The sequence below is a fragment of the Glycine max genome, assembly GCF_000004515.6.
Source record: "Glycine max cultivar Williams 82 chromosome 9 unlocalized genomic scaffold, Glycine_max_v4.0 Gm09_scaffold_165, whole genome shotgun sequence".
Taxonomy (NCBI): Eukaryota; Viridiplantae; Streptophyta; class Magnoliopsida; order Fabales; family Fabaceae; genus Glycine; species Glycine max.
Window position 1 is genome coordinate 1 of NW_024464675.1, and position 13643 is coordinate 13643.

Consider the following 13643-nt stretch of genomic DNA (forward strand, 5'->3'; position numbering starts at 1 on the left):
TGTTTGGTGCCCATGAGTATGGAGGAGGTCATGATCAGAAAGAAGTCAAATTGAATGTATCTCCAGGAAAAGGTTTTATTTTTGTTTTTGTTCTTTCTAGGTTGGATTTTTTGAGAAATCTGTTCAGAAGTAAGTTAAAACTACTAGCTTCTTAGTAAATGTGAAAAATTATATCTAAGATGTAGAACCAAACACAATAATATTAGTCTTTATTTGTTTGTTTACTTGTGGTGTTTGGTAACCAGTGGAGAATAATCATAGAGACACTCAAGAAGACTACCTAGAGAAAGATGAGTTCAGCTTTGGGAATAGAGAAATGGACAGGGAGATGAATCAGCTTGAAGGTGAGAAGGTTGGAGATGGGAAACCAAAAACCATGCCTCCAGCAAGTGTGATGACAAGGCTTATATTGATTATGGTGTGGAGAAAACTCATCAGAAACCCCAACACCTACTCTAGCCTAATTGGTCTCACTTGGTCTCTTGTTTCATTCAAGTAGGAAAATAAATAAATTCTTTCTCCATGTTTTATTATGCAACATTTCATATGTAGTTGTACCACTCTTTGTTGTTTTTTTTTTTTTTGCCTTTCCATTTTGATTGGTTTGTGGTTGAGTGTTGTGTTGTTGTTCCTTGTGTGCAGGTGGAATGTTGAGATGCCTGCCATAATAGCAAAGTCTATCTCCATATTGTCAGACGCAGGGCTTGGCATGGCCATGTTCAGTCTTGGTCAGGACAATTCTCTCCTTGTTACCTTACAAAAAAAAATGCTTTTTTTAGCTCAGAAAATAACTTGTTCTGACATCTTCTTTGCTTACTTGAGAGAGAAAAAAAGAAAAAGCAGAAAAACTTTTGTGATTCCATGTTGCTGTTCTTTACTTTGTTTAATGATTATTATTTTAAATTAAACAAGCAACAAGGAAGAGGAGGCGTTATAACTAGAGAAAAAAAGCAAAGAAAGCAAACTGTGTAATGTTATGATAATGTCTGCACTCTTTTTATGATAACTTTATTTGCCAAGTTTTGTGATGATGTGGGGTTGGTGGTGGTGATGATGAATGGTCATTCATCACAAAGGGGTGTGATTGACTGAGAGATTAGTAGTAGTAGTAGTGGTGATACTGATGGGGGCATGCTTTGCTTTTTTTATATGAATTTGTGACAGGTCTCTTCATGGCTTTGCAACCGAGGGTCATAGCATGTGGAAATTCCACAGCAGCTTTTGCCATGGCTGTGAGATTCCTTACAGGTCCAGCTGTCATGGCAGCTGCTTCCATTGCTGTTGGACTCAAAGGTGTTCTCCTACACGTTGCCATTGTTCAGGTATGTCTCTCTCTTTGTTCCCTTCTCACAAAGCCACTCACTAGTACAATTACAATACAACATCATTCATTGCATAAGTTCCAAAAACTACTTTATTTTAAATTTACAACAACATTTACATCCACCTATGCCTAGGGCCCAAGATAGTCTTTTGCACTTATGTCGTTTAATTATAAATTATTATTTTTAATTTATAAAAGAAAAATGGTACATGCACATTTAGGGGGCTATTTAACACCTAGAGAGGAAGAAAAAGGAGAAAAAAAATATAAACAAGATGGAATTTATGATGGATAAGAAGAAAAAGATAAAGAGAAATGAAAATGTTTGAAAAGATTTAAAATAATGAGATGTTTGTATATCATTATTTTTTATAAAAATAATTACACTAAAAATCATATTAAGGATGATGTCTAGTTGATGAATAATTGATCTAACTAAATTCTAATTGGGTGAATTTAAGTTTTACTAGTACAACCATAATAAAAATGTTTCATAGAGTGGAAAAGGAAGCATTAAATTGGCTATGAACACAGAATTAACAAACTCACTATAAGTCCTGTTTGAAAAGAATAATATAAAAATTGAAGATCTTAGTACTAGTAGTGAGGATTCAAATGATCATGTTTGTGATTGTACAACAAGGATTTGAAACTGCAGTTGACATGTTTGTTTGTTTGCTTGTCCTGTTTGTTTGGCAACTGAATGTCAAAAAAATATAGGCAGCTCTTCCCCAAGGAATTGTCCCATTTGTCTTTGCTAAGGAATATAATGTACATCCTGATATTCTCAGCACAGCGTGAGTATTCAAATCTAATTCTTATATGGCTCAATTAGAACTTTCTCTCCCCTCCATTCCTTTTTCCTTTTCATTCAATTACTTTCTCTTTTAATCCTAACCAATGGAGCTTCTTCTTTAACCCAATGCAGTGTTATTTTTGGGATGCTGATTGCTTTGCCCATAACTCTAGTGTACTACATCTTGTTGGGGTTGTGAATGAAAGAAATGATGGATGATACAGAAGATTCACGTGTGGCATCCATGCAAAGCTTGGTTGAGGTTGTTGAGAATGAGAGAAAAAAAAGGTCATAAAGCAACAATAGAAAAGAAGCATCACGAGAATTTGGATAGGAAGAAGAACCCCAGGATCAGTTTTTTTTATTTATTTGTTTTCTTTTTCTTTTTTGAATGAATTGCCCTTTCTTAGTGAAAATTAATGTAAAATCATGATGTAGCTAATTTACAAAATGATTATCTCGTTAAAATTTTATATTATAATGACCTCGGATTCCATGTCACTCATCAATTGAAGGATAAGAAAGCATGAGAAACTTAGTTGATGAAAATGGTAGTGCTATGATCATTTTTCCCAATATAATATTAAACTTCATATTGCTTTTTCTTTCACTATTTACCAATTAGCATCAAAGTTCTATTTTAAAATACTAAACATAAAATAGATATCTATATAGATAGATAATTTGAAACAAAATAAATTTAAATGTGGAAAAGGTATTTTAGGGGGATTATTTTTCTTCGGATTCCATGTCACTCATCAATTGAAGGATAGGAAAGCATGGGAAACTTAGTTGATGAAAATGATAGTGCTATGATCATTTTTCCCAATATAATATTAAAATTCCTATTGGTTTTTTCTTTCACTATTTACCAATTAGCATCAAAGTTATGGTGAAAAGGAAAAACGTTTAGCTTAGAAGAAGGCTAAACTCCAAACCTTGAAATTTAAAAATTATAAAAACTAAACAAACAACAAAAACTAATCTTGTTAGTATAATAATAATGCTAGTTTCTAACTAAATAAAAGAAGGTGATTCCGACGACGAAGTTGATTCAAGTCAGGGAATGATGTTTTTCGTTAAATTTGAGAGATAGATTATTTAAAGAATAGAGGAGGAAAAAAACGGTATCCTTAAAAATACTTCCCCTTTTTTTTTCTGTTGGCTCGGATGATTATACAGGTATTCTTAAAGCCCTAAGACCATGTACGGAGGTCAACACTTGTCGGAAGAGACTAAGAAAATTGGTGACTTGATGACTAGGAAACCAATGACCGAAATTCCAATAAATGGTGATCATAATTATAATAGTCTTAAGCTAGCAAAATTTCTTATTGTATAAGTTTTGATCCGGCCTTAGACGATCTGGATACTATATCAAAGAAAGATTTGATAAAATAGATATGTTTATGAAGATACGAATTATCTAAATCTAAACAAAAAGATCCTACAAAATTTCAATGTTTCTTGGAATGGTCTTAAGGTAGCAAAATCTCTTATCGTATAAGTTTTGATCCACCCTAAAGATGATTTGGACATTATCTCAAAGAAAGATTTGATAAAATAGATATGTTTATGAAGATACAGACTACTAAGTCTAAATAGAAAGACCCTACAAAATTTTAATATTTCTTGGAATTAGCTTAATAGAAACTAACTTCTAATCTTTAGAATGATTTTATAAAACACTCTTAATATTGATTTGATGTACTTGATTAACATATTTAATTTGTTATGAATAAATATTTCGTTCAATTTGTGAAAAAAAATACATGAACTATTGTTGGATAGTCCATTCTCCCACGAATAAAATTACTCACATCCACAAAGGATTCTGAGACATAATAAAGATTACATTGTAGGATAAATAATATCAAACATAAGAATTTAATGTGGTTCGACACCTCTTGCTTATATCCACGGAATCGTCTCAAAAAATATTTCACTATCATAAAAATGATTACAAGATTGTAACTCACCCCAAATAGTGTATTACTTTACAAACCCGAGTACTCCACTTAATGATTACGAGAAATGATAACACTTTCACACAAAGTCACTTTGTTGACACTTTTCTCTCAACAAAGTGACTTTGTTTCACAATCTCTTTTCTCACACACTCTATCTTCATGTGTTGTTTCTCCACTAATTATCTTCTCTATTTATAGTGAAGATTGTCACCAATTATAATAAATAAATTTTCTTGGAAGTTAAAACAAAAATAATTTGCAATGCATCCATTCAAATAATCTTCATCTAGTAAAATAATTTTAGTAAAATAATGTTATCACTAACAATTCAATTTTCAATATACATGCACCTTATCTTTTGGTTTGAAACTCGATACATATTTATTTTATAAGACAAAAATTGTTAGACATTTCATTTATTTTAAATAATATTTTTAAGTCATTAATTTTTAGAGTAAATTGATACACATTTGCTTTTTAAGAAACTAACCATATATTAAAAATAGAAAAGAATTATTTAGTATACTTTTTTTGTAAAGAACAAATTAGATCAAATAAAAGTTTTTAAGATCAAATTGAGAGTTTTTTTAACAGTAAATTCGTTCTAAATAAATGTGAAATTAACATAATGAGGATGAAACTTAAGCTAAATATCTTATGCTTTCTATATAAACATTGATGTAGTACAAGAAGGGACCCCTGGTTACAAGATAGGGGTTTGATGTGATATGGACAGCTTTGGAATATTGGGAGACAACATTCATAATCCAAAGTTTCTCCTCCCTTTTCTCTCACTCTCTTCTTCTTGCTCCTTTCTTCATCTATATTCTTTTAGCTCTACACACATTACCTTTTTGTCACCCCTTTCCTTTTAACTGATCGGTTCTGTTTGCTGCCTTTGCATGACATCTTTTTCTAGCCCTGTAAACTAGAATGGAAGCCTATGAGGGGATGTTCCCAAGCAAACCCTGCCCCCCCCCCCCCCCCCCAATAAATCAGTTAACATATTTCAACCAATTTCTACTAATTCTAGTTGGTATAATACTTGTTTGTACAAGTCAAGAGAGGGTGAGTTCTCCTTTAAAATGGGAATTGGAATGAGTTGTTATTAATCACATGGGTTTTGTTAGGACCTAGGACAGTTGTAAAGTTAGATATAAAAGGAAAGTAAAGCAAGAATACGGAAAAAAAATAAAGGCAATTCAAATTGTGTGGTAAAAAAACTACAGTTATTAAAGTATTACGTGTGAGTTTAAATATGGGATTTAGTTAAACGAGGCGTCTAATCTAACCAATAGAGTACAAAGCTTGGGTTACTTATTAAGTAATGACATTTTTCAAATCTTGATTTTTAGATTTAATTTTTATACATTTTATAACTATAAAGTTATTTTTATATCATCATATTTTATGGTCTAATCATTGAAAAAGTTTTACTTTGATAACTACTTATTTTTAATAATGTATCACATTGCCACCACTCTTTTAAATGATAGTGTAAAGCGAGACATTAATAATATAGTTTTTAATAATGTTTTCAACACATTGAGGCGCATTTCGTGCATTTTTAAAAAAAATCGCGTTTCACAGTTACTAAATTTTTTTTTTTTTAATCATTGAACAAATGCATGACATTTCCAATAATGAATAGTGTGATGGAAAACGATAAAAGAAAAGTATGTTAATATTATTGATAACATTCATCATAAGGCAAAAATATGTATATTAAAAGTACAGCAAATTTAAACTCTTCTTAATTATTATCTATAAGTACCCCCTTGGCCCTTACTGTTAAGGTAATTGTCAATTTAAAAGTTGTTATTTATTTTGATTTTTTAGGGGATTAATTATTTATAATTGTCAATTCTTAATCACATGAAACATTTATATGACACAGCTAAACGATTAAATGATAATTTTTTTGTTAATTATTATTAGGGTTAATTTTGAATTATTATCTAAAAGAAGGTGAGTCGTAATTGATATTACAACTTCTATTTTTTTAACTGAAGTTATATAATATTTTATGACTTTTATGTACTAGGTCATTTTTTTGTTTTTTATTTTTACAAGTCTAAAGCCATTTACTTTTTTTTAGAAGTCATAAATTCATTTATGACTTCTATATTTTTTATATTTTTTAAAAAAAATTGTAAATAATTTTTTAATTTAATTATTTAATAAATAAATACTTTTTTAATTTTATTTAATATTTTGTATATATTTTTATATTTTTTTAATATTGTTTTATTTGATATATTTTCTATATTTTTTATATTATTTTATTTGATATATTTTCTATATTTTTTTAATATTATCTATATTTTTTATATTATTTTATTTAATATATTTTCTATATTTAATATTTTTTATATTTTTTTACTAATGTTAAAGAATTATTATTTGTTTTGAAAATTAAAATAACATTTGTTACGTGTACACTTTAATATATAATAAGAGAAAGATTTTCTTTTTCAACATTTTTCTTTTATTTTTATTTCTTATCACGTGCTCCTATTCATGCACAAGTTAACAAAAAAAAGTATAGTATCATAAGTACACCTATCTTTAAAAACTGAAAAAAAAGTGTACACATAACAAATGTTATTTTATTTTAAAAATAAATGATAGTGCTTGCATAAATTAAAATATTCTCCTGGATGAAACACTCTAATAGTTATATATTACAGTACATACTACGCACTTTCTTTTAGAGGTCTAAGTATCTTTAAAACCTCGCTGAAATTAGCTTATTGCAATTTGCAAACATGGTAAAGGAAAAGATATTTTTATATATTGTGTAATATAATTGACGAATAATTATATCTTTTAAATATGTGGGGTAAAATATAATTTATATATACATATTACTATATAATATCTTTTAAGAAAACCAGTTCTATGAAGAATTTCTGTAATTTAAAAAATGAATGTCTAACTTTCCACCAGAAATACCTACCCACCCAAAAAAGAATTGATAAAGGAAAAGATTTACCAGTGACGTTGCTCTCTAAATATCAAGTTGAGAGCTCTATAGGAATACTAGTACTGCTATAGAATTAAAGTAGATTAATAAATAATAAATGATAATGGGTCATTTATTCTCTCTTTTTGACCGGGATGATGGCCAAATAGATGTGAATTAATACCTGTCTTATCGAAGCTAATGTCACACAGAGAGAGAGAGAGAGAGAGAGAGAGAGAGAGAGATGGATGGTGTTGCTGAGTTGGTGGCTGTTAATGTTATGTTATGTTAAGTTACTGAGGCTAATGACATGTTAGAATTGAATGGTGATCGAATACAGTCCCCACTGGGAGAGACATAGAAGCTTCTTTGATGGGGGTGATGACTCGGCTGCCAATAGCATGGGAGTGGAGTGGAACCATGCATTTATAACCATGTCACCCCTTCTTTGTGCATTTCTCACTGCATTATTATTGCTTTTGTCCCTTTGTTTCACCTCCCTAGTCCCCTACCATATCTCCTCAAATATATTCCCATTCCATCAAAGTCAAGACCCCTCTCCATTGCCATTCCATATATATATATATAATTACCTAAATCTTATTATTCAACTTCCTCACAACATATTGTTAAGTTAAGATTTTCAAAACAAAAACAAAATGGTTTTTGTTAACTACTCTGTTATAAAAAATATTGATTAGAAAAATGTTAGTACTATAATGTATTGATTTTTTTATGTATAATGTAATGTAATGCATTCTTCTCATATCTTTTCACGTTTAAAGTTATTATAGATAAATTAAGAAATATTTAATGAAACTAAAAATTGTTATATTTGATTAAAATGACTTTATTTAGTATATTGATCTTTGATATTTGTACCACTAGTAAATATTAAATAAAGATATATTTGAGAAAAATATATTACTTAAATTCATCAAATATTTTGAAAACAAAAATAAAAAACTAAAACATTAAAAGATACGAGAAAGAGGCAATGTATTAAATTTGAATTTGCATTAAGTATTTTGTAAAAAAACTTAATTATTTATATCAATTGTTATAACTTATGTCAACTGGTGTTAATATATATAAACAAATTTTACTTATAGTAAATAAAATTCCCTATTATAAAAGTTTACAAATTGATGAATCGGGGTATGAAGAGATTTTATTTAACAAAAAACTATTTGGAAAGAGATTAAAAAAAACTGAAATTAATTTACCGAAACAATATACATAAGGATGATTCACATCAAATTTTATATAAGCCATATAAGATATATATGGTAGTTTCTTTCTAAAATAAAAAATCACATCATTTTTTAAAATCTTCCATCAAATGAGTACTAGATATGGCGAAGCACATGTACATAGACAATATTATTGGTGCAATTTGCTTTTATTGAATTTGACATATAGCTCCCAAGATTCAGTCACTTTTATGAGTAGTCTACATTTTCACAGGCATGTAAACATGTAAAAGCATGCAGTGCGCACTATTAATGATTCATTTGACGAATTTGTAAGAAATCAAAATAAGTATCAAGTTTAAGATAGAAAATTAATCAAAGGAGCCTTCCAATGGATACACGTCTGTCTGGTCCAGGTATTGGATATATATAGTGACACAACGTGTCGGGATGGAAAATAACAAGCACATGCCTCAAAATTTTGATTCCATGGTTAGGTTTATAGAATCTACATAGTAGATACTAATAATTATTTCAAAGAAAATTAGCCAAAGTCTAAAACCATCAACTATTCCAAATTAATAATGCTTTGTATATTTATTGTACCAGTCATTCCCTGCACTGAATGAAATTAAAGCTAAGAAGAATACTGTGCATAATGTATACAAAACACTATCGATCAGTAGGGTATTATGGGAAATTAAGCAACGTTAAAATGCAACTTGGTTATAAGTTTTAATTTATGTTTGCTACAAATAAAATTTTTAATATTGTTTGTTAACCTTATTTTCGCAATGAAACCAATAACATTTGGAACACCAAATTTACATTTGAGGATTATAAAACTTACTTTATATTATATAGTAATTTTTCATAATTAAAACCATGTTTGAATAGGAAAATCAGGATGTTGGATAATTGGTTTGACATTAGAATATTTGGTAAACACATCCACCTCTTTATAATTTGGTACTCACTCTTGGATAGAAGTGTGTTTTTAGAATTTATTTTTAATTATCATATTAACTATTTTTTATATTTTAATGATTTATAAATTTCTAATTAGATGTGTCTAAAAGTTATGTGCTAGGTTGTGTCTATATAAGTATATAATGTAATATACAAAATCGTAGTATTTACTAATTTTAAGCAACAATACTCATTATACGTTATTGTCAGCATTGTAAAAAAAAATTACGATAATTTTGTTTTGTTTGGGCTTTGCAAATCATGCGCACAAAAAGGAAGGCAAACAAAAGTAGTATAGATGTGAATGTAATGTTTCCACACCAAAACAGCTTCCTCGAATCAATCATTTATCAATGAGATATACTGTAAAAAGCTTATCATAATACATAACACATCCATATAATATGTGAATTCAGGCAATTTTATTCTTTTTTAAATTACATTATAAATTTGCACAAAAAAAATACATTAGAAATATATTTTTTTTATCAAAAATTTGTATATTCTATTATTCTTAACATGTAATATGGTGAGATTGGCCTTTTCAAATTACTAATGAGAATGCCTTTTTTTTAAAAAAAAAAAAAAAAGATGTAACGATTGATTGAGTGATTCACGCTAAACACCATATTTTATTAATGCCTTATTTTATATAAAATAAAATAAAATAAAGATGTACCACTTGAATTAATTGATAGTTAGTTTATAGAAATATGTCTGAGAAACTTTACATTAATTGAATATTTTAAAAATGATTTATTATATTTTAAATGATAAATTATAGGCTTATAAAAATTCTTAAAAATTATATTACAGAATTATTTTCTTAAATTGTCAAAATGCGTTAAATTTTTATGTGTGTATATGAATACATTAATTATAGTTATCCATATTCATTTTCAAAAAGAAAAAAAAAATACGCACTTCCATAAATATTTTTTTTTCTTTGGCAGTGAATCATGTTATATATGTATAGTGATGTGCCATTAGTAAAGTGATGACTGATGAGTAGTGGTCCACCTGATATTTAGTGGGTATTCCTAATTAATGGTTTCGTATGATCAAAAAGGCTTTTTCTCTATGATTTATTAAGACTTTCATTATTTTGAAATCATCATATTATTTAGATGCCTTCAAACAGAGATATTGTGGGCTATAACCAAATAAATAAATAATATAGCATAACGGATAACACTTTGATATCTTCTCTTTAGCTAAGCTAAACCCACCAACCTTGGCTAGCTACATGTATTTGTTTATTAATTTTGCAATGAACTCAAAATCTGTGTCCCATAAATAATTATAAAATTTGTTTCCATTATTCCACATGTAACAGAACTAATTAGAAACCTTAAAACTTGGGAAATTAAAGGGAACTAATTAACTATACGCACTAGATGTGAACGACGACAAAAAGAGAAATGTGTACATATAAAGCCAGAATGGTAGATAACTTTTATTTTTCACTGGCATATATATATATATATATATATATACAATGGCTTGATGAGAAAACGACAAAGGTTTTGAAGCTAGTGATCTATCCATGCAGAAGAATAACACATACGTGTAACATAACTTTCTTCTTTCAGATGATTCTCATTTTACTTGGTTAATTATATTTTATTTTTTTGACAATGTTAATTATATTTTATCATTCCTGTTGTGATCATTTCTTTTTATCCAAATCTCTCACTTTTAAGGAACAAGTTAAAATGCTTAAGCTTTTGTCAATAGGCACTAAGAAACAACTTTAATTACGTCATTATGAATGTCATTAATATCGTATGTCCCACATATTTTTAATTATTAGTTATCTTAATTAAAATTATTATCATTGTTTTGAAGCACTACACTCGGTCGCTTCAGATAATTTAACTACCATAACTAATCTTGCTTTTTCCAAATGCTTATTTTTTATTTATTTATCAAAGGTGAAAACTAATTTAATTTGTTTTGAAAAAGTTAAATTATTTGTATATCTTATACTATTTAGAGAACTTTAGTTAAGCCCTTACACAATAAAAGTTTAAAATTTTAAAATGAAGTTATTCTAATTTTAAAATTTTGTAATTAAGCCTCCTTTTTGTTATCACTGCCGCTCATTTTGTAATGGGTTTTGGGCACCCCTTTTGTGCCCATATATAGTAATATTTCTTTTGTTTGCTGATTAAGAAAAATATTATTTTCTGACCAGCGATAGATTGAATTTAAGAATAAATTTTGTACGACCAGAAAAAAATATTTTAGTAAATATAATTTCTAAACTGCTAATTTAATACCAACAACGTACAATATAACCGATAGATACGTGGTAGATAGCTGGTAGGGATTTGGTTCTTTTCCTGTACATATAGAGAAAAAACTTTATTAGCAGAGACAGTAGCAGTTGATCATTTGAAACAAATAAGCAAATGATCATATATAATGTAAATAATCATTTAAACTAATAATAAATTAAATTAAGTAACAGAAAACTAAAAGAAATGAGGCAAATAAAATTGATATAAAATTCTTTATTCAATATATCAATGATTACATTATTTATAGTAATAGAATGATCTAGAATCTAAGAGGATAAAATGGAATCAAATCATATTCTCATAAATGTAATATATATGGAAGAAAAAATAAGAAAAGAAAAATAATGTTCTGCTATCAAATAATTTAAGCTAGGATTATATGTTTCCTCTATTATTAAATTCTTTGTGTTTTGAATAGGAGAAAAAGAAATTAGTTTTCCAATCGCCAAATGTAGCCTAATTAAATATGAAGTGTGTGTATATATGATTTATTTAAGGTGAAATTTTGGTAGCCTCTAATACATGATTTGAACATAATTCAGGGTAGTCGATCTATTCAGTTTGACAAACACATATATAAACATATATAATGATCAAGATTTAAAGGTTTGGATGTAAATTGCAAGCATGTCATATAGAGAAAAGAAGAGAACATTTAACTCACTTTTTTTCAGAAAGTACAATATATTCACTTATTCTTCCTTTTTTGCTTTTCAATTATATAGAGAATCCATATCCAAATTTTGAAGAGTTCTTCTGAAGTTTTGTTTGAATCAATAAAAAAAGGTGTAGTATAAAATTAAAGTTGCAAAAGTATAACAAACAAAAAAGAAAACAAATATATGCGCTTGGGAGTATAAAGTATGAACTGAGTCTGAGTACCCATATATGCCGTAAACTAAAAATAAAAAGTATGTAGTACATGAATTATAAATGGAAGGATATATATATATAGAAATAAGAAGCTTTATGAATTACTTAATGCATACAATTGCCAAATTACACATATAAAATAAGATATAATTACTAATGTAGTGATACATTTTAAACTTTTGATTCAATACAATTGAATATTACAACTACTAATAAGTTAACCACTCGTTAGTTAATTAGCAGGCGAATGTATTATATAAAGTGCACAAATGAGAATATATACTACAATTTGAAACTAAATTAAAATTCAATACACTTTCACATATAAAAGCGTCTTTTAGTAGTAGTATTTATATATGCAAAGACAAAGGCAAACTACATCTTGCAAAAGAAAGGCAAAGAAAAGAAGGTGAGTGTGTGAGAGAGGGAAAGAGAATTGGGTAAAGTTTTGATTGTCTCCCACTAACTTGTGCTTGGTCGGCCATTACCTAAACAATGGTTTGTGGGTTTTCCACGTTTGTATTGGCCTCTACTCTGCTATGTCTCCATACTTGTTTGTTTGTTTGGCTGTAAAGTGGTCACATCATGCAATAGTACATTTTGCATTAAACATATCAATCTGTTTTAATGATCATAAATCCTGAGTTCGGTATTTAGAATTTACAATTTTTCTAACTAATGTAAACTTGCACATGTACAGGTTAAATTTTTAGGGAACAGTAATTATTTTTCTTCTATTTATTTTATAGACCCGTTTGTAATCTCACTTTCCATTAAACTAATAACAATTACTAATATTTTTTAAGTAAATTTACAAAATAAATAACAATAATAATTAATTTTTGTATGATAAATCGTTATTAATATTTGTTACTTAAAATGCAGAAAACAAATTCTAAATAAAAATTTTATATAATATTTTTTTTGCCTCAACCGAAGTGTACGTAGCAACCATTGCATAAGAGGCCTCAATTAATATTTGTTACATAAAATGTCTTTTTTTTTTACCAAGAAAGTATTTTGTTTTAATCCAGCAAAAAAAAAAAAGAAGTGATGATAATATATACTACGATTGTTATGCTTTCTATCTTTTTTTCGATTTTTATAATACTACCACTGTTATACTATTTTTTTGTTATACAATTTTTATAACAATTTGATTAATAATTGCAGTATTCTATATATAATTTATCTAAAATTTGCTTTCTGCATTTTATCAAACAAATATTAATCATGATTATTTTAAAACA

General features: G+C 27.7%; 1 protein-coding gene across 1 annotated transcript; it reads left to right on the forward strand.

The window, feature by feature from the left end:
- Positions 1-5: 5 nt before the first annotated feature.
- LOC106794621 (probable auxin efflux carrier component 1c) lies at positions 6-2571 on the forward strand (the record flags this gene model as incomplete). The annotated part of the gene is made up of 6 exons (XM_014762232.2): positions 6-72; positions 246-495; positions 643-728; positions 1165-1322; positions 2045-2121; positions 2253-2571. Coding segments are annotated over 6 exons (705 nt in total), but the record flags the coding sequence as incomplete, so codon positions are not given.
- Positions 2572-13643: the final 11072 nt, after the last annotated feature.